This window comes from Solenopsis invicta, chromosome 2, assembly GCF_016802725.1.
Source record: "Solenopsis invicta isolate M01_SB chromosome 2, UNIL_Sinv_3.0, whole genome shotgun sequence".
In the NCBI taxonomy this organism is placed as follows: Eukaryota; Metazoa; Arthropoda; class Insecta; order Hymenoptera; family Formicidae; genus Solenopsis; species Solenopsis invicta.
This window is the reverse complement of record NC_052665.1, coordinates 1213344-1238156: the sequence shown is the minus strand read 5'-3', so window position 1 is coordinate 1238156 and position 24813 is coordinate 1213344. Positions and strand designations below refer to the sequence as shown.

Genomic DNA, 24813 nt, shown 5'->3' with positions numbered 1-24813 from the left:
AAATTGTTCAATAACTGGAACAAATGTATATTTCGACGGTAAAGTTGTCCGAGATACGCGACGGACGCGGCTGGCGCTGACAGCTACGCATTGCGCATTTCACGGTCCGGTTTAATTAAGCGATTATTACTGCTTATTACGGAAAATATCGACGCTGCTCCCAGGTGACTTCGCAGAAATAATTTCCCTATCGCGTTTATAATTTCTGCGATTAATTAGAATTCGATCCGGTCATGTGATAACGGCGAAAATCGTCGAAAATCTAAAATAGCCCCGATGCAAAGCGTTGTCAGGAAGCGAAAGCGAATATTGCAGATATATCATTATCAATCATATGCATGACAATTGCATTAACCTTCGATGTCATCCGATTCAATCACACGCTAAAATGCATTTGTGATCTTGTTTTTCCCGTAAAATTATTAAATTAATCACGAAATAACACCTACTGCGCTATATCTCGAGTTCTCACTTTGTATCGATTAATCAATGGAAAATTCTTAACTGCTGACGAAAAATTAGCTATTCTTTAAATCAGTTTTTTATCCAAATTTTTTTTATCACTAATTCTAATCTTACAGTACTTTAATGGTACGCAAAGCTGATTATGTACTGCGTTCAATGCTCTGTAGTTCGCGTACTTTCGTACAAATTTATTTTTAAGTAAATCTATCGTGTATATATAATAATTCATCCTCCATCTGCATGATGTAATATTTTATTGGAATTTTCACATGAGCACATGCCAATCCCGCCGCACTAATGCACTTTTCTCTCTGCACATTCCTTGGCACACAGGTCTACCCCGGCCTATTTATCTCACAGGTATGTAAGCAGTCTGTAGAAGAATCAAAAGTACTATTATGAATAGATGTGATGTCAATATTGCATTATCGTTACAAATACAATACGACACACAACAAACTAATCATGAGAAATATCACACAAATTCTATATTTAATGATTTTCCTACGAAAATTATTATTTTCTCAATATAATTTTTATGTTATTTAAATTAATATTTCAATGTTATTAGTGTCGCCCGAAAATTTTGTACAACCTTTTTTTCGGTAAATATTAAACGGGGTTACTTACTATCGACTCACTTGCCGATGCAAAGAATTACGATAACTGTGTTAAAATATTGTTTACCGTGTGGCTCGAGTATAATTGTCTTGACATTTACAACACACATCCATAAGTTATAACGACTCGCTTAATAGATTTTAATCCGCAGGACCAGGGACCGAAATTCCATTATCCCACATCCGAGTTACCACAACCAAGTTACGTAGCTTCACGAAAGCGCGATAGACCACTGTATTGCAGTTAAACTTGATTTACAATAATGTGCTCTGTAACATTAACAACCTTTAATGGTTATACATTGCTCCAATTATGTATATATGCTCAACATGGTATCGGTTTATATAGCGTCATCGTCGGCCGTTTTGGCTAATTCACCCTAACTGGTGCCCGTTCAAACGATATGCGTAAAACGTTACGAATAAAAAAAGCTGGAAAATTTTCAACTAGTATCTTTTAGTTGTGCTCAACGCATTGACCAACGGCGGCGTCTCAATGTTTCTGAATATCAATTACGTTGGCCCCTTTCTGGGGCCAACAACAAGAGATGAGCTTCTCGCGGGTAAACTCTCAAATATTTTTGTTGCCCTCGACATGCCTGGTAGGCGCTCTTTTGTGCCCTTTATGTTTAGGTAACTTTAATTATTCTTTGACGGAGTTCCTTTCAAGTTTCAACAAGTTTATAAGTAACTTAACTTATGGGAACGCCCGCAACGCTAAGCCCCGAAGGGCCAATGGTGAAAGGGTAGAAACGGAAAATTTTTAGTATTGCCCTATTGAAGCTCGCCCTGCACAATTACTTTATATTTCAAACACAAGAAACTGCACGAGAAAATTCTCAGAAAATTGATCCATTATGAACGTATACGCATACATATATGCATGGATTACTTGAAGGTGTAAGTGCATGTGTAAAGCGAGACACTTGAGAGGCATCGTGTCGTGTCGCATGCTGTCGCAGCTTTTCATGTGCATTTATGGATAATGATAGCGGAATTGTGCAATATACGCCGTTAATGTCTCAATTATGGTACTCAACTATTATTCAGTATTTCCTTGTATACTCCTTCGCCTATAATGGGTAATCAATTTCGCCGTGTAATGGCAGATAGATTCTTTGAATTTGCATGCATAAAACGTTACGAGAAGATGCCTAATTATTGATGCCGCTTAATTGCTCGCGGCGTTTCTACGGGCAGAAACGGACTAGAATTTCATGAATGCCACGTAAGAGAGAACAATATCGCAATGAAATGGATGGAATTACACCGATACAATCATTCAATCAATAATTCACAAGATAAACACCAAATATTTTGAATTTATCGACGTATCGAATGAATCTGTTATTTGAGAAAACAAAGAAATTACAAAAATTGCGAGATTAAATCTCTCGATGATCAATAGTTATTTTATGTAGCTATCATGCAACAAATATTAACAGATAGTTTGATTTCTCACGTAATGGATTCAATTTTATTCGATGTTGCTAATATTACGTCACACACGTTTACAATGTTCCATATTGATGTCGTTCAGCATTATTATTTATCAAATTTCGTTCACGCTTTTATTAAAGCTCGACACTCGAAGCTGCGAAAAACAGAGTGCAATTTCACAGAAGGAAATATGTTGTGCGTTTCCAGATACCGGTAGGGATTCCCCTCCGGAACCCGCGCCACCGGAAGTACCGCCGCGCGGACCGTCTTTACACGCAACGCACACTTTACGCGCGCAACAAAACCGAAATGGTTGCCCGCCGAACGCATCAGGAAGTTTCACTGTGCCAAGTGACCAAATGCCGAGCGAGACGTATTCGGGTAAGTGACAATTTCGCTTGATTTTTCGTAAGCTCTAGTGGCGTTTGTTCAAACAATTAAATGCCTAAGCTCTAAATCTGGGATATAAATTAATTTTATTAATAGGTTTAAACGTATACTCTACTCTAAAAAGTTTCTGCTTTAAACTCGCGCGAGTGAGTATTTATTCCTCTGTAAATGCATGTGCAAGCGCGAAACGTCGCTAGTGCTCCATGAAAAGAGCAATATAATGACAATTGAATCGTAACATGATCCATTCCGCCAACCCGTGGATACCGTTATATGACGCGGTTCAGTTTTCACCAACGAATGTTTAATTTGGTGCATGCTCCGGCGCCAATTATGTAGATGTGCAGATGTGTACGCGATGGTATGAGGTATCTGTTTAAACTAATGGGGTGTAGATCAAGGGGGAGGTTTGCATTAAAGCACCCGTTAATTCATTGTAAATATACTCAGCGTATATTCGTTTCTCTATATTTCTATGTACATACCATTAGTATATTCCTGCGACTAAACATCGTTTGTACTGGTCGTGACGATTCTGAACGTTGGTGCGCGCGCATGTGCACGGAGATTACATACACGTGCGATTAACGTACGGTTGCATTCAATTCACGTACCGCTGCACTAAACACTTGTATAATAATAGAAACGCGACATATTAACAAGCGCAATTACTCATGTGCGATGACAGTTAATGAGGCTGTCGGTATTATAATTCGCAACGTTTGATTATATTTTATTTCTTGCTATAATTATCTCGCGCAAGCAACAGCTTGTGATGTAAAATTATTCTTCAATTCTCGATCTTTCTTCACGGGAAATTGTAATGATCATTAAATGACGCGCGCGTTTAATCTGCCGATAATGTAAGTTTGAAAAAATCGTTTGTGATACCGTGAAAAGTATTTTCGTATTGCGAGTTGGCTGATAAAACGAAAAAGATACAAAAAAAAAATGTTGATCCGAGATCTTTTATGAGAATACAAACGAAACACTGTTCGGCTTTATTTTTACGGGATCACTCGAATTTTACGAGAAGCGTTTTGCCAGTATATCGAATGCTCACATGGCTCACTATGCTTACACGGGAATTTATTGTAATGCATTCTCGATAATCCGTACAGTTTTAACGGAGCGCAAAGTTTGACCGAACGCAGCGATTCGCTCTCGCGCAAAGAATCGCGCGTATTTTCAGTTCGGCGCGATTTAATAATATTGATTCCGCGTCAATTGCTAATTAATGCGAGCCACGTGCTGACATGTAAACAGACCTCAAAATGTAGACAAATCTTGGGATAGCGCTGCGCTTTATGTGAATATAATGTGATCCCGTGGTAAAATATGCATACGCTACGCGGCACCAAATCTGCTGCCGGGAAATTATTGAAAGTTATATCGTTCACGCGCACACAACGAAATGGTATTTAGTACAAGCACCATAGAGATGGTAAATGCGCAAATTAGCGCGATGTTATAATCCCGTTGCTTCGAATTCGTTGAGATATGTCGAGTTGCTAAAATTTTAGAAATATCGAATGAAACAAGATCGAAAGTAAAAATCGAAAAAAATAAACACGAAATATAATATCTCTCAGATAATATAATTAGAGAAAAGAATGACTAATAGACTACTAAATATTACAATATATGTGTAAAAATAAAAAACGAGTTTTCCATAGACAAAGCTGCTTATGTACCATAATATAGCCTCTTTCTACCGTACATTATTTTAAAATATATGTTTTCACCACGGCAAGACGTAATGAGATTTGTTTTTATGTATATTAAATTATATAAAATATTTATTCTTTATTGCCCTGTCAGCAAGCCAATAATGCATAGCTTTCTCGACTTGCAAACGAAACGATGACAGCTTGACACACACGTGCACTTGCATTGAATGCAGTTAGACAGATTTTATTACGTATTTGATATTACGTACTAATTACAAGCCATTGCTCGTTTAATATTAAATATCATACTTTTCATTAGCATAAAAAGAGAGGCTTTAAAGAATACGTGAAAAGTCGATATATTTTATACAAATATAATATAGAAATCGAGAAAAATGAATTATTGAAAAAATTACATGTTATGTGAAAAAACGAAAAATTATATAATTTCGACTTATTGAAAACATTTCGAGAGATAGCCTTTACTCTCAATGGTCGAGTAGATAATTTGCAAGAAAAAATTCACGTTACCTCCGGGACTGCCTAGAGAGAGACCGATATTATTATCTGGGGTACTTAAGCTTTGCGTATTTTTGCATAACTGGAAATTAGAAATAATTATTGTTGCACCTCCGGGAGCGCAGCGGTGTCGCGCAATGGTGCGATGCGGTGCGGTGCACAGCAGATAACTCCCTCAATGCCTTTTCCGCGGGATATGCTCATCGAAATTCACGTGAATAAGTAACAGAGGATTACTCCAGGGAGATGTAATGATTCCGCCATATCAACTATTGCATTTATATTGAATAAATATAACGATTTCATTAATTTCCCGCTGCGTACCACGTGAGAAATGTTTAAATTAATTTCGGAAACTTCGCAAGATTCCCAAAGACGTAACAATTCATATAAGAATTCGCATTACAATATTAATAGATAAGACGTGCGTTAGCGTCAGGAATAACGTAGCTGCTTATGAAGTGAATGTAGCAGGAGAAAGTCATGTAATGAACAGATTGGAGATGCACCCGGACTAAGTAAGTTACATGCAGTTGGTTAATGACACTTCATAACTTTGCTCTAAGTACAAGTGGCCACCCATAGTTCTGTAAAGTTTACGGAGCGTACGCGAGCACTCACTCGGTTTCCCCCGCGCATCTCTTTCTCTCTCGTTAAGAAGCATTTGCTGAGATAATTATGAATATAATTCCAGACGAAACTTGCTTGTCCAGCGACTTTATGGCAAAAAAGATGTCGCCGAGCGTACTACGCGTAGAACTTTCCATTAAATTTTTTTTTTTTTTTTTTCATGCAAAAGATACCAATGTTATTTTCAATTTACAATGACATAGTTTTTGTAATCACAGATAAATATTAAAGAGTTTATAAGCGCAAAATACTGTGCTCTGAAAACCAAGCTTCGGAGTAATCGGAATTTATTTAATCATTCACGCGCACAATATCAAATTGAACATAAATTGCATTGAAACTAGGCGAGAGGTCATTAGCTGCCATCGAGGGGGAGATCGTCATACACCGTTTTACCCTAGCTGATTTTGAACCGAGCCAGGAGGCACCGCCCCGCGATATGATGCTTCAAAGGACCCCTTTAATCGTTTCGAGTTCCAACAGGAATTTCTACTACCGCGCCTTCTCTCCGCTCTTCGAACTTTCGTATCCTGGGAAGGATGAACTCGATCTGAGAGCCGTTGTTTGCTCACGCGGGGGTAAAAGGCGGGCGAATGTTTGCCTTCTTCTGGGGTTCCTCGCTTCCTAATGTCTCGCCGAGATAGAGGCCGCGCGTCGTAAAGTGGACGGAAATTTTATTAGTATAATCGTCGCATTAGCGCCGAGGTCATTGCACACACGAGAGAAAGAAAGAAAGCGAGCATTAAGGAAGGGATGGTGAGGGATGCAAAGGGTGTGGAAAATAACGAGCGAACCTCTTGGGGTCGGTTGGTTGACCGGAGAGACGATCGCAGATAGAGGCGCGAAAACTACGTGACGCTTTGAGCCCTCCCCACCCCCCGCTGGAATTGCTCTGTATTAATTACCAGCTCGCTAATTACTATTTATTAGAGACTGGTGCGCACGCCATGTGGAGCCGAGCTGAGCCGCGCCATTGTCGCTTCGCTTCGAACGAGCACCTACGTCGTAGCGTCGTTTCAGGGCAACTTCGTTACGCCGTCGATTACATCTTGTACTAGCGCTGCAAGAACGTTGAAGCGATCCAGTATCCGATCCTCTCGAGTATCCATTAACACGTATCGATTTTTCGTACGAGACATTTTAGATTTCTTTCTTTTTTTTTATACACGTCTCATACAAGGTAACACGAAGTCTCAGAAAATTATATATATTCTGCTACGTTACCGAATAATGAATGTATATTGCATTCTTTGGTACCTTGATACGAAAGAGGAAGAGGAGCGGAGGGAGGGAGAGAGCCTTTAAATTTCTAATAAACAAATAATTAAATTTATACAGCGAACGTGTTTTAAAGGCACGCTCGCTTTCGCATAGTTACTATGAAAGAAGAAAGTTTACGACGGCGATAACGCGTGCCGTGACAAATTGCCTTTAACCTATTGCGCGTCGGCTTAAGGATGCAAGATACATCTCCGGCGATAAGTAAAACGAGCACACCAGCAACGAGAATATAATAGGACGCTTTTTTCACAATTTATAGAACGTTCACGACGTTATAGGAGGAATGAGAGCATACAGTCTCATCGGCTATTAAATTCTCGCTTTGCGCCGACGAAACGCATTGCCGTTCTTGAATCCAATAATATTTGCTTCACAATTGGCATAATCTCGGATTGAACAATGCTGCTTTTGGATACGAAAACGTTCACTTTCTTACGTAGTGTATATTAATTAAAAAATTGCAAATTCTATTAAGAGAAGAAAAAAAAGAGTTTAAGCTTAAAGATTCAACGCGATTAATTATCTAAATAAGATATATTCTAATTCTTTGATGTAATATGCTTTATTTAATCTCTATACTTTTGCTTGAGAAGATTATATTTAATGGATCTCTGTACTACCACTTGCTTCAATATTTTATTAAGTCATATTTTATTCGTAAGCCCTTATCAAAGGATAATGCTGCATCAATTACCGATTCTCTAAAGTAGACTAATTATTACATATATACATCAATTAAGCTAAAATAATTTTAATTAGAAATTTTACGAGAATATATTATTTCCGTAAAATTTATTATTTTATACCATGATACATACATATATATATACTACAATTCTCTTGATTCTAATACTTTTCATTAATAATTTATTGTTGGAAGTTTTTGACCAAAACTTCTCGACGTGCAAGTAAGTAGTAGTGTACGAAGTAAGACATAAACTTTCCCAATTTGATAAACGCGCGAGAGGCTGGCACAGAGCACGTCGATATTCCGTCTTCAGCCGAAGGAGACTATTCCAGGAAGCAGCATGAGATTAACTCGATCCCGCGAAATGGTATGACCGCTCAAAGTGGACAAACGCGATGTCCTAGCTGCGCCCGGTGCGCCACTTCGACCATGCAGAAGATAGATATGGCTGGTGGAATAAACATGGAACCGCGCAGAAGCCACTTCATATTTCAGAGCATCCGAGTGAACTTCTGTAACGGTGGACGCGCATTAGACAGACTAATCCCGGCGGTATAGGGCCCGCACTAGTTTCGCGCAATTTCCGTCGTTCCTGCATCCACCGGCCACCGCTGATTACCTACACCGCACACATCTACTAGTTACATCGTTTTGCTTATTTTGCTTTAAATAGAGATATTTTGGAACGAGAGAGAAAGAGAGAGAGAGAGCGAGAGAAGCAGCCGAGAGAGAAACTCTCCCATATTAGGTTGCACGCGTGTACCGGATGCGGCGCACAAACGGTAACGGGAAGCCTCCACAGCATTATTCTAATAAGAATTATAGCCTATGATAAATCTCGGCTGGGTTCGAACGGCTTCTGCGGGAAGCTGCGGAAGAGATAGCGCCGGCTCGATTCATTGATTATCCATTATTGCGAAACACGCGTTGAAAGTAACGAACGTAATCGAACGTAAGCGAACAACTTTTCGCTGTTTCGCGAAACGTTACACGCAAAGGATACGATAATATATCGGTCGCGTATCGATAACCAATATATGTAAAAGCTTGCAGCAAATTAACCGAATCTAATTTTACGAGCGTAATTTCCTACTTTATGTCACCGAATTGTCTAATTTATTTTGCGGGAAATCAATCGCGTTCCTCTTATATGACCGTGTGTGCTCCGAGGACACGAGCTATTCAAAGCAAACGAATCGCATTGTAGACATACTATATGCAAGGCCTAACGGTATTTCGTACTTCTCGCGTGAGACAAGTTTCTACTTATAAATCCTTACCCTTACTCTCTCTCTTTCCCTTCTGTTTCGACCTTCTTTCTTTGTCGTGCACCATTCCCCTAACCTTCGTCCACCTAACCGTCCCTCCCGAGTTTCCTCATTGTGGTACCAAGCGGCATAACTCAAACTGTCCTCGTGGTACCGATGCGAGGCTTGGATTTAGCGCGAGATCTTATCGTTCAGACAACAATAGCACCGCTGCCAGGGAGAACTGAAATACTTATCGTCTTTGCTTGGCTCGCATGAAAATTTATAAGATGTCCACAGATTGAAGCGGAAGACCGTTTTCGCTTAGTAATGAGTACCGTGCGTAATGAAATTTTTACTTATAGAAATATATGCGGAAAAGCATGAGATTTCTGCCTAACTCAGAGATAATGACAAATCAATCGCTCAATCATATTTCATAGGGATTCATAAATCAAAATTTAAAATATTATAAAACAAGTATTCTCAGAGTGTTTGACAAAAAAAGAACGATCAATAATATTTACATCAAAAACGAATGTAATTGCGATTTTAATTGACTGTGGAAAATTTCACTGTATTGTGTATTTTTGCAGCAGGGCGCAATATGAATATCAATTTGACTAGCTAAGAATACTCGATGGAAATCATTTATACATGATCATTGAATTACTCATTCGCATCCAAACGGTAAACATAATGGTCAAAATAAAACCGCGATGTTACAAATGCAGAGCAACAGCGCACACTCTTACAAGAGATATGGAAATATAGGGGGCGGCATTAATGCCACGTTTAATGCGGTGCGCTTACGCGCCGCGATTATCGAATTTACGCCTTGAATCGAATATTAACTTCCGGAAAAATATTGCAGCGGCGGAACACCCACTTTCGGCTGAAAGCAATTTTCAGCTTAAAGGCTTCCACGGCTTTTATAGCGTCGATATATTTTTCCAATAATATCTCTGTACGCGGACGACTGCCTATGGCTCGGGCGCGGCCGGATGGCACGAGGAGGTTCGCTTGCGGAATGTGGAAACGAGATAGAATAGTTTACAATCAAAATCCAGCCAGCGAAGCAGACTCTTAAGCAACCTCCATCTCGCGGTTAAAAGTGAAATCCAATTTCCGCTAACGGAGACTTTTTCTTAATATAATAACCAACTTCCGAGCTTCGCGACCACTCTGAGAGTGCGGAAACTCCAATATTTCGCGGAACGGAGACCGCAAATATTCAAAATACGCGATAATCGAATTTCGATGGGTAAATTAACGGAGGCAAGACATCCGTTCGCGATTTGTTGCTGAAAAGAAAGAAAATTGTGACCGGATTTAAACCGGAAAAAATAAACATACTGCAAATTTAGTGTCAAATTTTCCATTCGACGAAACGAAATCGTACCTGGTCGCACGTTCAATTGATATCGCTGCAGAAACATTTCTGGCGTGCTCGTCAGTCGTTAACCATTATATTCAACTTTGCCGAAAATCTTATTGCACTTGTGTGGTATCTACAGTCGAGTGCAATCGGTGGTTCGTGACTTTGGCGTATCTAACGACCGACTGGAATTCGAGAGACGAAATTAACGAAGCGGCAATAAGAAAGTGCGAGACTGCATAGCAACAGAAAGGCAGGGAATTGTGTAATTAATTCAAGATTAGCACGCTCTAGAAACTGAGACAGTAATTTAAGTCCACTGCATACCCCTCGGATGCGAGTATCGGCAAAACAAACAAAAGTAAATGAAAAAGAACACCTCGATATTACTGTTAATAGTACAAATGATCTCTCGCAAGAATATTAAGAGCAAGATAATGGCTTTCTTGTTGGTTTACTTCAGAAATTGCGGATTAGTTATCCCATTAAAATACCTTCATGAGTGGTATCGTAAAACAACACTCTCCCCCGCTTCCGAGAGCTAAATAAAATTCACTTAAAAGAGAAAAAGTTCTCTTTTATTTACGCCGTCATTTAAATAAAAGTAATGATCTCTGCACTCACAATTTCTATTTTAAAGCATATAAAGCATCGCTTCTTGTACAATTCGATTAAGAATGTTCCGATAATAAAGGAATTTAAAGATTTAAATTTGCATCTTAAAAGTTTAAATTGAGAAGACGCGATTTAAGTTATTTTTATCAGATTGGAACGCAATCGTTACTTCAAAATGGGGATATTTGCATGCTCTATAAATAAGTTAAAAATGAATCCTTGACACTTGTTGAACTCGTGTAAATTTTGTAAGAAATTTTGGCACTCGACTAGTTTTAGAAAATGAAATCAATGCAAGACAAATGCGGCCCGCTAGAAATAGGCAATGGCGCGGAATTAAATCATTTAGATTGAACGCGAGAATAATAACGTTTATCAGCTGACGCTGTAAGCAGGAGTCACATCGGGCCAACCGACTTCGATATAAAATCTACTCCCTCGCGTGTTCTCGTTCTCTCTTTCCTCTGTATCGAGATCGCATGCCGATTTCACGAAGAAAGTAAATTCGAAGCTTATGATATTGGCATATAGCTGAATGCACATGAGCCGGCAAAACGAATCGTAATACGAACATGCCGACACCTTATGTAATAGCGGCGAAAGTAATAGCACTTTCCCGACCGTTTGCGATATTATATCGGTTCCTCGCCTATGCGATACGTGAATAAAAACGCGAAGTTATCTTCAGTACGCGTACCTATTCGCGACGCTTTGGCGTCGTCCCCCCATGTGAGTAATATTTGCAAATAGTGATGATAGCAACCGATACTGTTTTTACGATCATCGTTCTACGTGAGTGCTTTGCGTTTTAAATTATTTATTATTACCATTGATTACTCAGAACGGTGGTAACTTCAAAATACATTTCAGCACAGTGCCGTTTGCACAATTTCACCCGAGTTACCGAAGAACGTTTAGACGACATGAACTAAATTTGTGAGTTGTGAATTGATTATTAAAATGAAAAGAAAAAAAAAACAAAATCTACGGTTAACTCACGCCGCTCCATAAATATTCAAATTACTGATAACTCAATCTCTCTCGCTCGCACCTCTCACGCCCGTCCTCTTCTCTCTCTTTCTCTCTCAATTTCTCGTCGCCTGGACGTTTATAAACCTCAACGGGCTTCTCGCCTCTTGATTCATTTTTGTTTGCAAATCTCGCCAACGCAATTTAGGGGAATCATTTACGCCAATGAATAAAGTTCGCGACGTTTAAACTTGCACAGCAAAGCGTTAAGCTTGACGGGCTTCGCCGCGCACTGCGGCCTCCTTAAAAACTCGCGCTGAAGTTAATACATTTTCGATAATGTGTTAATTGAATGGAAAACGTGCAATTTTAACGAACGATCGCAACGTGTGTGCGCCTTAAATCTGCTCGCGGGAATTGATCCGATCGCCTAACACGACACCACGTTTTCGTTTTTCCTCCGGTTAACGTGATACGGAGCAGTATTTAACACTAATTAGAACGAGTAATTTCAAATATTCGCATACGGACGTCCTCCAGGTTCGTAAAGGGATCTGCCTTTTTTTACAGTGAGGCGTAAATTTATTCGCAGCGCCGGCCGCCTCGGGGGCCAGGGCCGACTTAATACAATTAGTAACGTTTCAAGAAGATTACAGAGGAGTTAACAGGTCCAGCACGATACGGGCGCGCGTTTTAAATAACGATTAGAATGAACTATTATGCGCTTATCGCGGGTTACATAATGTTCCGTTAGTAACGATCATAAGTTGCATGCGGGAAACCGGCAGAATCCCAGAGGCGATGGCGTGACCATATCGCGTTATACTACTAGCTGCCACACGTGCGACCGTATGCGCGTACGGACGCGTGTGTCTGTCATACACACACACACACACACACACACACACACGTACGCGCGCGCGCGCATATATGGCACATTAAGTTCCGTGAGTGTTCAGTGAGCTTCGTGCCGCTTTCTACGGATCGGCTTTATGCGCGAATTTCGTTTGCGCGAAAACGCGCTCGCGGGGGTGAAAGATTTTGCCTACTCACGAATAATCTTCGCGATGCCTGAAAGCGCTATGAAGAGAGCGAATGCGCATTACGATTTAGCGAAATGGGATATAAAATTCCCCCCCGTGGCTGCGTGAAACAAAGATCTTCCGGCGCTGAATAGTGATATTACGTTACACGATATTACGTTATTTTGCTTTTGCTTGCTAATAATTTTAAGATACTAAGCCAATGAAAATTATAAGCGAGTCACAAGTGAATACTTAGAAAATGAAATTATTAAAATGCATTAAAATTTATTGAAATATGTATTTGTATGTGAGTCACCACTATTGAAATATGTATGAAAGAGAACTGGGTAGCAGACTGCTAATCGATACGATTCTCCACAAAGATTGCGGATAGCGCAAAAGGAATAAATATTTCATTATTAAATACTGATCAATATTTTGGCAGTCGTGACAGTATGCCGAATATCGAAGAATATTCCGGCGCAGTGTCTCGAGAACGCGATTCCATGGCGGGAAATCTCTTCTTGCGCGCGCTTTCAGAAGGCAGGTCAGATAATCTGTATCGAGCGTTCACGTCTGCGATTGCTCTCGGGCGTTCCTGAATTAATATTCGTTGGCTTATTTCATTTCGCGCCGATCGAGGTGTCGCGTTCTTGAAATTCTCGGCAAATTGTCCCTGCGCAGCATCCCGCCTAGGACCCTTTCTCTCTTTCTCCCTTCTTATTTTTTTTTGTCTTCATACAATCTTGCCGTCGCACGCTCGCTCCTGGTCTCCTCATATTATTTAGGTGACAGTCTCCCCCTCCGGCTGTTATTCACATTCTGAAAGCCACGCTGTACCGGCCTGCTCTACCGCTATTGGCCGCGCCACGCGCGATAATTAGCAAAAATATTTGCGGCATCGACCGGTCGCGGATAATAATTGCGAAACGTATGGCGCTAAACTACGGAAAATGGGGCTGCTTTCACGTCTCTCATGGCGAAAGTATTTATATAGTACATTACGGTTATATAGTCGCGCGGAGAGACGTTGAGTACGGAGAATCTGAGCCGGCGGGAATATTCGAAGAACGCGAACTACCGTTATTGCTCGTTATTTCTTTTCGTCCTTTCGCAAGTCTGGCTATGCCAGCGGTTGACCTTTCATTAATGCATTATTAGATATCTCCCTCCCTTATATATAGGTATAGGCAAACTTTTTCGTCGATGTTGGGTTTATGAAAATCTAATGCAATTCCTCATTATATGACACGTTATTTTCCTAAATGCTCATCGAAATTACTATTAATTTCACCAAGCGATTTTTTTTGTTGGAAAATTTTCTTCCCATGCACGTTCATGAATAATAAAGTCGCGCGCGTCGTACACAATAAAATCTATAGTCTATTTATTAAACTGCTTCGAATGAGATAATTTAATCTCTCTTCGTAGATATTATATCTCTGATGATAAGACCTTTTATTTCCAAATGTCATCTCGTTTATTGCGCAATCCGGCGGTGCATAATGAAATTCCTCAGGTGTAACTGTCAATCTAAGGGATATTAACTTGACGAAATCGCGTTGTTTACAAATAAAATATAAATCAAATTTTACAAGACATATAATGAGAAAAATATATATCTTTAATCGTATACTGAACCGAACACATCGGACCATTCGTAACATGCAGGCATAGACTCCTCGATATTAATTCATTACCTCCAGCTTTTGCCTGACATTTCCAATATTTAATACATAACAAACATGAATATTATGAGAAAAATTTAATTTCTATTGAAATTGATAAAAGAATTATTTTTTAAATTATCTTTATGCTACACATACGTAATCGTAGTTTAATGTGTGTGTGTGTCGACCTATTATTTGTTAATAATAATTATAAAAATATTAAAAGAAAAGAAGTTTTAAATTATTAATTATATTAATTGTGAAAAATTATTAAATTTAATAATTAATTTAAAAATTAATTTGAAGAAAATAATTTTTATTTATCATTAGAACATAAAAATAATTTATTTCCATTTCTTGATATGAATTTCCTCGAATATTGTTTCCATAACTCAAGAAAACGAGCCGCCATATAAATTAATTGTATTTTCCCGACATATTAAAATCATAATTTTTGATTTATTGAAATCGCACAGTTTTACTCATCTTCAGATATGAAAATTTAATAAGAAATAATAAAGATGTAAATAAAATCTCTTTCATTCTTCCAATATAAACACGAAATGTACGATAATCTATTCATCGAAATTAATTTGAAATTCAACAAGTAAATATTTCGTACATCAATATGCTATAATATGTAGAAATATTCGTAGATGTTTTTCGTAAAAACATTTCACAGCGACAATGGCCTTGTTAACATATGTACGATGCTCGGCCTTCGGCACTTGTTTTTGCCACGTATGACATGGCATGCTATTTCGTACACAACAGCACCATCACTCGTGTATCAACAGGGAGGCAGAACGCGATGCCATTTATTTTTATTTATAATTCGAAAACATCGATCTTTTTGGATTAAGATTTTGACTTTAATCTTCAGCATACGATATCAAAATATTATTGGAATTCTTTGTACAATCTCGATGTACTATTATCGAAAAAAAAAAAAAAATAAATAAATAAATAAAATGCGTAAACTCTAGAATAGTACTTCTGTAGCAGCAAATTACGAAACGCGATTTTTTTTTTTATGTGATCCGCGTCCGTTTACCGCTACGTCGATTTTCTCTACCTGTCGCGAGCTGACGCACCATGAAGCCGTCGTGAATAAAAGCTGTCGCACTTAGCCCGACGATCGTAATCTCTCACCTCGCTTTTACTGCCGCAATGAAAAGAATAGCGATCGTTTCTTCGCGCTTCGTCGTCGCTGTCGCCGCCGCCGCCGCCGCCGGTTGGCTGGCTTCGTTGCGAAGGGAATTCGCGAGGAGAACGATAGGGCGCGCAAAGCGGGAAGGCCCAGAAGCCCTTCGTGATTTCCTATTAGCACAGATATTGCTTCACGAAGGACGAAAGTAATAATTTATCCGGGCGTGGGCTCGTAGGGTCGCGTTTCCTTTCTCGCCCCTTTCTTGTTCGCATTCTCTTTCTCCCTCGCTCCATTCATCCCTCTCTCGTACTTTACCCCTCTCGTTCTCTCTTTCTCTCCGCAGTACTGCTAACCGCCTCTGAGCTTAACCCACCGCCACCACGTCCGCCCGGTTCATTGTAGCGCAAAAATAAGTGAGTGTATGATGCACGAGCGTAAGGGGAATTATATGCCCTGTAAGTGGAAAAGGAAAAAGGGGGGTTGCCACGGACTGCTCTCCAGGGGGGGGGGGGCTAGCTGAATACTTTACCGTGGCGACGCACACACGACGGAGAACGATGAATTTCCTCGTTTTCCCTGATAGTTCCTCTCACTTCAACATCTCTCATTCGGCTGTCTCTTCCAAGTACTTCTTTTCCGTTTTTATTTTCTTGGTTCTCTCTCTCTCTCTCTCTCTCTCTCTAATCCACCTTCTTTCTTCGCCCGTATCTTTCGTTTTTTTTTTCTCCTTCGCCGGCCGTGCGCTCCTTCGGCCGCGTGCGGACGAAAAAGCTCGTGCAGAACGGATGGACGGAGTTAATCCTCCGCGCGCGAAAAGCAAAAGGCGGACCGCCGTCTCTTGAGCTTCACGGGGCTTTGGCGATTATGCCAAGCAAAAAGAGAACTGCTTAGGCAGAGCTCCTGCGAGCGATTGTTAAATATCCGAACATGAATATAGTAGGAACAGTGAAATACCTTCTGCGCGATAGCACGAAAATGTCGGCGATTTGATGACGGACGTTGATGCTATCCGTCTGAATTTCTCGCAATTAGTGCGCACCTTTATAGACTTTATGTGAATTATCTTCCTAAAGAGAATGCCGTACCGAAAAATTATTACAATTTCAATCTTTTTGATTCCCTCATTTGTAAATTAATTGATTTTCTTTTAATTAAAACTGTTTCCACAAATGTGCTTTTGCCTCTCGGTTACTTTTGGTTTATTAAAGTACATAAAATATTAAACACATTATAAAATATCAAATATTAAAAAAGTATTATGAAATTAGAGATAAAGAATAAAGTGACTTTTCTCTACTAAAACCTTTGTCAACAAAAATTAACTATTATATAATTTCAGTTAGAGAGAGAGAAAGAGACAGAGAGAGAATTATGGTCGTTTTTATTTAGTCTATTCATAACTTCTGTTTATAATTAATAGCACATAAAGAAAATATTTAGAAAAAAAAAACTTAATCTTTCGATTTTCATATAGATTTCTGCGACACAAGTTCCATAGGGAGCGAGCGGCTGACCTCAAATAATTTTCCGTAATATGTTTACGTTAACAATTATTAAAATACAATAAATATACATAACACATTGTTGCATAAATAGAATACAATGCCATTTATTTTTAACTATATCGATTCATCTCGATATAGATGTTTTAAAATTATAATTATAATAACAAAATAATTATTATAATTTTAGTAGTATAATGAAGCAAACGACTCGATCGCTCCGACTGGAAGCCGTAAAGTTAGCAATGCGATTTTTATTAAATGTAAAAATAAGATTCAATATTTTGTAATTATTTAATAGAATTACGATCATTTCTCTCTTGAAATTGTTTTCTTTGACAACGTTGTATATATCAAAGGAAACTAGGAAACAATTTCTCTTTGACGAATGCGCGGTATCTCAAGCGTATTTTCACTAGGAACAGCGCGAATTAATTAGCATCTTCCTTGGCGATCGATCGATATGTGCAACGCACACCTCGAAAAGCAACCTCGAATCCGTAAGAAAGTTGCTCGACTTGCGAGTTTCGTGCGTCTGACAAACTGCGATTCGCGCATTTCTTGAAATAACAGGTTGGAAAGGGGTCGCAATAATTATTATTATCTAGTTTGTCAAACGGTTGGGGCAGATGTCGTCGTTCCGTGTCTCGAAGATGCGTCATGGATCTCGCCGGCTGCTTGAAGTGAGCCGAGATGTAAATCCCATTAGCGAACTTGACGCGACTTCCTGGCCCGAGTGCCTCGACGCGACGCGACGCGACGCGGTATAGACGATGCGACGACGACGACGACGACGACGACGACGACGACGACGACGACGACGACGACGATGAAGACGGTGACGAAGAGAACGATTGCGGTAGCAACGGCGAAAGCGACGACGACGATGACAGCGCGACAGCGCTGACAGAATATACGAGATAACGATTCGCTGTGCGAAGTCGTTCGCTCCGCGCGCGCGGGACGTATGTAGATATGTAAAACAATATTTATGTTATAGTTGGCAATACAGTTCCTGCGCGGACTTCTTGTATGAACAATACGCAATGCCGCAAAGAGATACATCGTAGCCGTGGCATCAGAACGTGCCGAGTTTCGAAATGTTGGTAGGACAACAGTAACTGGATATTTCGGAAATTGAGAGAAATGGAAACTGTCTGCGTGCGTTCGTGTAACTTCATTTCTGAATTCCCGTATTTTAGGAATGTATACAGGAGGATTAATGAGAAGAATATTTTCGCGGTTAAACAGCGAGTTATATTTTCAATGAGATACGAATGATAATCAAAGCAAAGCCATTACTTTCGCTACAAAGTTAAACGCGGTTCGCAAATTAAAGGAGCACTTCGCGGACGCGACGTGAACATCACGGGATTTATTATATCGTTAGAGCGTGAAAGCAGGGAATATTTCTCTCCCGGTACTGCCTAGGGGATGCGTCACCCCTCTGGCCGACACATCCCGGCCTTCCCCCTTTCATTTTATTACGAACGGACGAACGTGTCGTCGATCCTCCGCAGTTTTAAAATCTGCAAATATATTACAGATAAAAGAAAGGAAAATCTAAGAAAGTGATAATTATGCTCTTTTATGTATCATTACTCTAAAATAATAATCTATGAAATATTTGGTGAAGAGGAAACCTTGCAAGTGTCAAATGTCTTTCGTTTAAATAAATAAAAATTCATTTATGCTTAAGGATGTACAAAACATTTCTCAAAACACTAAGAAAATTATGAAAAAAATTGCAGATTGTTTTATATTGCATTTAAAAGTAGCAGAAAAAATTTGGCGATTTCCTGGATAAAAAATTATTTTAATAAGAAGTAGACACGTGGGCGAATAAAAATAATAAAATGATGAAAAAATCTGAATTTTTGTTATTAAGTACTTAAAATATTCAACATGTTTTATGTAAAGTTTTATTACATATGCAGAAATTGGTTTTGTAAAATAAACAAAATTTATTTATTTATTCACAAAATAAAAATAAACAATCGCAATAAAACTTTGTATAAATCATTTTGAGTTCTTAAGTACTTACACAAAAAAATTAAAATTTTTCTTAATGTTGTACAAAAATAATTTAATTTTTAATAATAAAGAGTAAACTATAACAATAAGTTGTTAAATAAAAATACAATCTTATTCACACAACTTCAATAAATATACACTTGAAGCGTTAAAATTAACACATTTCCAAATTTTATTTACTTGCAGAGATCATATACTCGATGCATCCTTAATAAGAAAGTTAGATAATTTTAATTTTTTATTTTCTCTCAAAAGAAGCGATATGCTTCTAATCATAATTAAAAGTGACGCAACGGATAGAGTGCGACGAGAAAACTTGAAGAGTAATGTAATATTCGTAATCAATTTTACATTTCCGAGGCGCGATAAACACGCGTCGGGGTGACAAGGGGATGCAATCTTACAATGCCGTAACTCGCTGTGCACATTACATCGTCGTATTTCCGTGGCACCGCGATGGATACGCGTACGCACGCACATGTAACACACGTGTATCCGATGTACGCGCGTGAGAAGCGAATTTGCATGTCAATATCTTCCGAGAGAATAAATCCATACGTATGAGGGAAGAAGAGCTCCTTAAATTGGTAATCGCGGTCTACGAAGCAGCCTCCGCATTTATCCGCCACCGCGTAGCGGAGTTACGCAATAGTGCGAGCGACGTCTTTCGGTGACAACGCGGCGCGCAAACATCCGGTAACTCGATACCGGATGTCTCGCGTGTGCAGAGATATCCGTCCCGCCGTGTTCTCGATTAATTTGCAAATTTAAATGCACGCGCACGCTCCAGCGATTGCGAATTGCGAGCGACTGTCTCAAGGAAATTTTGCAAAGGCGCGGAGACAAATTCCTAGTGTTATCTTCCCCTTGGGATTTTCTGAACGTGATGTGTGTCTCCACATATATTTGACACACAGATACAAAAATTATTTAATTATTAAACAACATTTTCGAAATAATGGCATATAAAGTAACTAGATATATTCTAGCAAAATATATTTGCACATGTGCGCGTATATATGTGCGCACATTTAATTAAATACCTATTTGATAATATTAATATACTCCGTATTATGACATGTTTATAATTATGAGATAAATTAATACGTTAATATGAAATTAATAATATATGTTAATACGAAATTAAGTTAGAAATTTATTGGTCCAATATTCATATTTTACTTTCTTTTTTTAAGGAACATAAAACGCGCGTGCTTCGCTTAATTGTCTTACAAATGGAAACCTATAATGTAATCTCGATTATCTACACATTATAAATTACATAATTCATATTTTACGCGAAAATACAAATACGTATCTGCGATGCAATTTCGATATATAAATGTATGTTAAATTCAAGCTAATTCGCTATTCTCTCAGAATGAGGGTCATCACGAGATCGTTAACGTAACTCTCTACGATATGCAAAGTTTCTAGCAACTAGATCTGCTACGAGATCAGCTGCGAAAGAACCGGAGGATTGAATGTAGCTCGTAAGCTGAGCCAGCGATGCTAACACGTATCTACGTGGAAATTAGGGCACATGGCTAAAGCCTGTAAAGCGCGCATCTCCCGTCATTTATACATGAAAATTTACGTCTGCATTTTACTCGCAAAGCTATTTGAAATAACGGCTTAAACTAATCAGTTTATTTCTTTTTTTTAAAGACCCTCGTTTTTATTAAAATTTTTATTAACAGAAAATGTGTGCAAGCACGGAATGCATTTAAATATTAAAATATCATTTAGATTCGGTTTGCGCGTTCACCTACGTGCACTCAGTCTATAATCGAATTCCTAATGTTCCTTTTATCATATTTTCAGTGTATGAAACAGTATCTCTCGCGAGAATGTAATTGGTGAATTAATATGCGAGGAGGAGATTGGCACGTGTTAATCTTTAGCTCACAAAAGCATGCCGTTCTACAGTGTCAGTGCACCGAGGTCTATTTACATGGAGACGTCTAACGTGTCGAGCGTAGCAAGTCGCGAAATTCCTCCAATGTGTCCTCCGTAAATATTCATTAAAAGAGGGAGGCAGTCTACTCCCAAGTCGTTGACGGTAATGTTAAAGAGGACCTCTCGGGAGAAGCTTGCTAACGCTCTCATCCCGGTTGCCGGTGTTGCGGAAAAGTGCCGATACCTTATTTCGCCGAGACGGCGAAATAATCTGCTATGCATAGCTCTACCCTCGCCGCGTGCAGCGGCGCGCCACCCCCTGTGCCGCACACACATCGCCATTATATTTTAACTTCTACACGCCATTTACCAGCGGCCGGGCGCGCCACCGACGGTGTTAAATTCTGTGGCAGCCGGCTTGGCAACGATCGCAGTCGGGCAGACTGGCAGTTTCAGGGGTCTCCACAAATCCCCGGCGAGCCTTAGTCGGGAATCGAACGTAGCACGCGGCGGCCTTTTTCACCCCCTCCCCCCGCACACTCGGCTTTTTGATTAACCTATGCATACTTGAAATCGCCTCGGCGCGATTTCCCGCGCATGAAACTTTAAACGGGCTACAGTCTGCCAAAGAAACCGCGCGCGGCTTTCTTCAGGATGTAACTTCGCCGTCGCGTCGCTGGCGATCGCCGCGCCAGCGGAATAGACGGAATTGCGTAATATGAATATTAAAAAGTTATTTCGCCTCAGACTCGACGAACAACCTGGTCCTGGCGTATTCTTAGATTAAGTTAATTGATTTAAATTAATTGAAATCATGTATAATATATGCTAGAAACTGATTATCATGTTCTTCGATTTTTTACTTTTATGCTCTCACGCGCAAACCATCAAATAATATAATTTAAGAATATAGAGCAAGTTCCTTTATTTTGCGATTTGTTTGCGACGCGATCGGATCGTTAGTTCGTCCGTAGCCTAATGAGCATCTCGGAGACGAATTGCGGAGACCGGCTGAGATATTGATGGAGGGCGTTCTTATTCTAAGCGATCGTGAAGCGGACGAGGAACATCAGTGAGGGTAGTAATCGATAAAAGGGCGTCTCCTCGTTAATACTGTTCGAAGCTTAGCTCATTATAAGCTTGCACGTGTTACATGCATAATGGCTGCGGAAATTAGCGAAATTAATGGTGCGCCGAGTCCGCGAAGTATTAAATAAGTAGATTACTTTAATGGCCGCTACACGGCGGTCGCTTTAAGCTTGGAACAACCTCTTCATACTCTTCTCGAGTGAATTTCCATCGTTGTAAAGAAAGTGGCAGGAGCAGAAATTTTTCGAATATTTAAGTATATCAGCACTTAAAGGAAAGAAAATTTTCTTAATCTACAAAAAAGATGGTGTAGGAGAATATTTCATTTACATTAAACTGTTATATACCATGCATTTTTAAACAAATCTCAACTGTAATCTTTCATAGAGTATTTGCCAAAACTATAATTAAGGATTGTACGTATCGTGTTCATATAAGAGAGATTACAGGTACCTACACAAAAAAATATCAATTCTATTGCTAAGAGAAACAATTACTGAAATTGCTGTTTTTCTTTTAATAAGTAATGGTTATTTTTAGTGAAAAATATTTTCTTGATAATTGTCTTAAATATACTTCACAAATGTTAGAAAAACTCATTATCTCATGTACTCAATAAACAAATTTATACTTTTTCAAGGAATATTATAAAATTGCATCGTTGAAAAAAGTATATTATTGAAGAAAAGTCAGAATAATAAACAAATCAAATTTTTGTTTTTATTTAGTAGTTTTGTATAATTAGTCTTTTTTTTAAATTATTATTAAGACTAAGAATATATTTTGAATACATTTGATACTTATGATAAACTTATAATAAATTTGAGGATGTATAAACTTTGATATATATATATGTAAATTATTTTAATTAATATATACTTAATTCAAATAAATCACAGTACGTATTTTTCTGCGCAGAGAAGTTTATTTTAAATAAATATTACTTGTTACATGTAAATAATAAATGTATTTTCAGACTATTATCAAGAAAATATTTTTTGTAAAAATAACCGTTACTTAAAAGAAGAAAATCGAGTAATCGGCTTTTCTTATCACGAGAATGATATTTTTCTCCGTATCGTCGAAAATTACAGAAACGTGATTGCAGGATTACGTTACCGACAAAGTTCATAAATCTATTTAATGTTTTTAATATATTATAAGTAAAAATTTTTTATTTACTTCCTTTCTCATGAAATAATTTGATATTTTGTAAGAATAAATGTATTATAAAACGTATCGAATTTTTTTTGCGTTATAGAATAAAATTTGACATAAACAAATTGTAAACGATATTTTGTTTTCATAAATTCCAATCTTAATTGAGTGCCGCGAGAGGTGCCATTAAGTATTATTTAAAATTCATTCGCCTGAACACAATTTATTACTTATTCATTACCGAATTAAAGAACATTCGCATTTTAATATTATCACGTATAAAACATGTTCGTTAAATCCGCTCAATAATGATATAAAAATTGTTCACGTAACTGCTTCGCAGATTGGAAAAATTACTGTCATTATACGTAGTCGTGTCCTTCGTTTCCGCGTTTAAAATAATAACTTGAAGTGAATATATTAACAATTTGTTCCAGCATTATTTCGATTGTAATTAAAAACGTTATTTTCTGGGCGTTTAATAAAAAGCTAAATTCCTTGACCAAGGGTCAATAGCTAACTACAAAAGAATCGTTATCGGCAAACTGTAAAATGTCGAAATAATTTCCAAACTGAAATCACTGGACGAAAATCTGGCTACTCGGCGAGTGACGAATCACTGCCTGCCCGCGCTGTCACGAAGCAGTTTTTCCATTCGTGTGCCCGCAGGAAACGGCGGAAAGGGTGGAGATAACTAGTTGCGCTTGTATACTTTGGGAACAAAAAAAACCGATAAAAGTCAGAACGCGAGAAACGGGAAAGGGAGGCGAAACGGGATTTCCGCGCTTCGCTGTAACCCTTCCTCGCTATAAATCTAAAGTATATTAAAAATAATTGCCTCGGGTCTACCAGATCTCCACATTTATGTCCCATTTGATATCGTAAAGAAAAAGACTCACCGAAAGAGACGTAGTCCACGCATCGTTTCCTTCCTCACAGATTATTATTTGCTGTGAAATTCTATTGCCGTTCTTGACGCCACGTTTCGTCGACTGTCGCACTACCGATTTCTGTAACAGATAAAAGTAGCGATATGTATAATAACTAATTTGATTATTGATTGTTTTATTTTTCCTAACGCAATTTTATAGTACAATTCATGCATTAAAATAAATCTCTTTTTACGAATCTCTAGTACGAATTTGGCTAAAAAATTATCATAGAGGACAATAATGTCGCTCGCAAAAATGCACAAAACTGACCGAATTCTTATCGCCACGAAAATCTCACGAAAGTGTCGCCATGTTAGGTCGGTTCGTATTAGCAAGTCCCGGCTATTGGATGTCCGGGGTAGCACAGACGTGATAGGGGTTTGCGCGAACGTAACGCCTAAAGTTAGAGGATAGATACGATCGTGAATAAGCGGACGCACTT

The 24813-nt window shown here is 38.6% G+C and overlaps 1 protein-coding gene across 5 annotated transcripts in view; it reads left to right on the top strand.

Annotated features, from left to right (window-relative positions):
* Positions 1 to 24813, top strand: part of LOC105196443 (teneurin-a) — a 480887-nt gene that overhangs the window by 182520 nt on the left and 273554 nt on the right. For 4 of the 5 annotated variants that reach the window (XM_039446048.1, XM_039446047.1, XM_039446051.1 and 1 more), the window contains exons 7-8: positions 799 to 825; positions 2733 to 2906. In XM_039446048.1, the coding sequence (XP_039301982.1) occupies positions 799 to 825; positions 2733 to 2906 (201 nt within the window). The remainder of the gene's footprint in view (positions 1 to 798; positions 826 to 2732; positions 2907 to 24813) is intronic. The other variant, XM_039446050.1, reaches the window with a different exon arrangement.